The sequence below is a fragment of the Micromys minutus genome (assembly GCF_963924665.1).
Source record: "Micromys minutus genome assembly, chromosome: 12".
Classification (NCBI taxonomy): Eukaryota; Metazoa; Chordata; class Mammalia; order Rodentia; family Muridae; genus Micromys; species Micromys minutus.
Genome location: NC_137981.1, coordinates 9,849,566 through 9,851,688, shown reverse-complemented (window position 1 = coordinate 9,851,688; position 2,123 = coordinate 9,849,566). Strand labels below are relative to the sequence as shown.

General features: G+C 47.2%; 1 protein-coding gene across 1 annotated transcript; it reads right to left on the bottom strand.

The window, feature by feature from the left end:
* Window positions 1-969: 969 nt before the first annotated feature.
* Window positions 970-1,837, bottom strand: LOC308428026 (small ribosomal subunit protein uS2-like; the record flags this gene model as incomplete). The annotated part of the gene is made up of 3 exons (XM_080926316.1): window positions 970-1,391; window positions 1,435-1,656; window positions 1,708-1,837. 3 exons carry the CDS (start codon window positions 1,835-1,837, stop codon window positions 970-972), a joined length of 774 nt encoding a protein of 257 aa, XP_080782442.1.
* Window positions 1,838-2,123: the final 286 nt, after the last annotated feature.

Genomic DNA, 2,123 nt, shown 5'->3' with positions numbered 1-2,123 from the left:
GAGATGCTTCTTGCTCCTGAATTAACAACCCAAGAGAGTAAGTGGTATCTTTAAAACGTGAACTAAAGAGACCATTTCTGTTAACACGCGTTTTCATTTCTACTACTTGTACATGGAATATGTAGATACACCAGAGGCTAGAAGCAGGTAGCTTTTGCTATTTTGAAAATAAGGTATAATTTCAGTTTTAGAAACCACAGAATGGTAAGGAGTACGTCGATATGAGGCAAAAAGAGTCTGGTTTACAGAGTAAGAAAAAATAATAAAAAACACATAAAAATGGACAGTCTGTTCAGGTATGTACCAGAAATAAAAAACAATGTCCATAACCAAGCGTACATGTGCTGCTTAAAGAAGCCTCATTCATCCTAGCCACAAATAGAAACAATCCTAACAGGAAAATGGAGAAAAAGAATATGTCTGTGCCTACCACAGAAGATCATGGGGAAATAAATAGAACTCTTTTTACAGGGTGAAAACATGTGTGGGTTGCATATCATAACAAAGAGTAAAAGAAATCCCAATACAAAAATACATACACAATGTGAGTGTATCTCCAAGAACCCTATCTTATGGTGTCTATTGATGCAACAAAACCCCATGACCAAAAAGCAAGTTGGGGAGTAAAGGATTTGTTACACTTATCTACACTTCCATAATGATGTCCGTTGTTGGAGGAAGTCAAGGCAGGAACTCAAACAGGCAGAGCCCTGGAGGCAGACACTGATGCAGAAGCCACCGAGGAGGCTGCTTACTGTCTTGCATCCTGTGGCTTGCTCAATCGTCTTATAAAACCCAGGACCACCAGCACAGGAATGGAATCACCCACCATGAGCTGGCCCCTCTCTGATAACTAATTAAGTGAATGTCTCACAGCTGGATCTCATGGAAGAATTTTCTTTTTTTCTTTCTCTTTCTTTCTTTTTATTTTCCTTCCACCTGTGTTTCCTTAGGTGTATGCAGAGCAGCTCAGGAGCACTCCGTGGTGGCTCCAACCCATTCAGTGGCCTGCGCTGTGAGAGCTGCTGTATTCAGTGGCTGGCTGCGCACTCCTGTCTTCTGTGGGGAACTGACAGAGGGCACCTGCCCACCCTCAGACCAGTCTGCCACCTTGGGCTGAACAGCAGTGACCTCAGGAGCTGGTGCGGTCCATTCACCCTGGAATTCCTCCTTGGTCACAGCCTTCTCAGCAGCAGCCTGTTCCGTCTTCTCAATCTCCTCTGGATCTCTGTAGAAGTAAAGATCAGTCATAACCTCCCATGGGTGCTCACGGGAGATAGTACCTCGCATGCAGAGTACCTCCCGGGCCAGCATCCACCCCATCAGACCCCCTGAATCATCTTCCTTGTTGTTGCATGGGATGTCAGTGTCCACATAGAGAAGGGGAGAACCTGTGTTACACAGAGCAATGGTGGGTAGGTTGACATAAAAGACTTGTGAGGGGCTGGTGGTCAGCCCCGAGATCAGTCACCACAAGAAGCCGTGGCTCCCTGAAGGCTGCTTGGATCTGGTTAGTGACGGTCCCAGGTGTGAGGTGGCCAGCAGTTGGAGTGGCTCCTGCGGCAGCAGCAAACGTCAGCACAGCTCGCTGGCCAGTGTTCCTGGAAGAGATGACGCTGACGTCGGCGGGGTTTTCAATGGCAACAATAGCACGAGCTGCGAACAACAGCTTCTCCCGGGTCCTCTACAGACTTATGATGTGTTTACCGTCTCTTTTCCTTCTGTAGATGTGCTGCTCCATCTGAAAGTCAAGGTTGGTGCCATCTAAGTGGGTTCCTGCAGCAAGGAATTTGAGGACATCCTCCTTCATCTGCAGGACCTCAAGGGCTCCGGACATTGTGTAAATCTTTCTTTTAGGTTACAATGGGAACCAAGAACAACGCCATATGGACTTGTCCCTGGGTAGCGCGGAAAAAGCAGGAGAATTTTAACTGAGGTTCCTCTCTGAGCACTCTAGCTTATGTCGAATTGACTCACAACCAGTCAGTATAGACCCCTTCAGGCTGCTTCCCCGCCATAGTTCCAGGAAGGAGATCAATGATTCCTGTTGAAGCTAAGGATAAGCCAGGCTGCCAAGATACTTGGGGGAGAAACGCTAGGAGACAGAATGCCCTGCCTCTTGG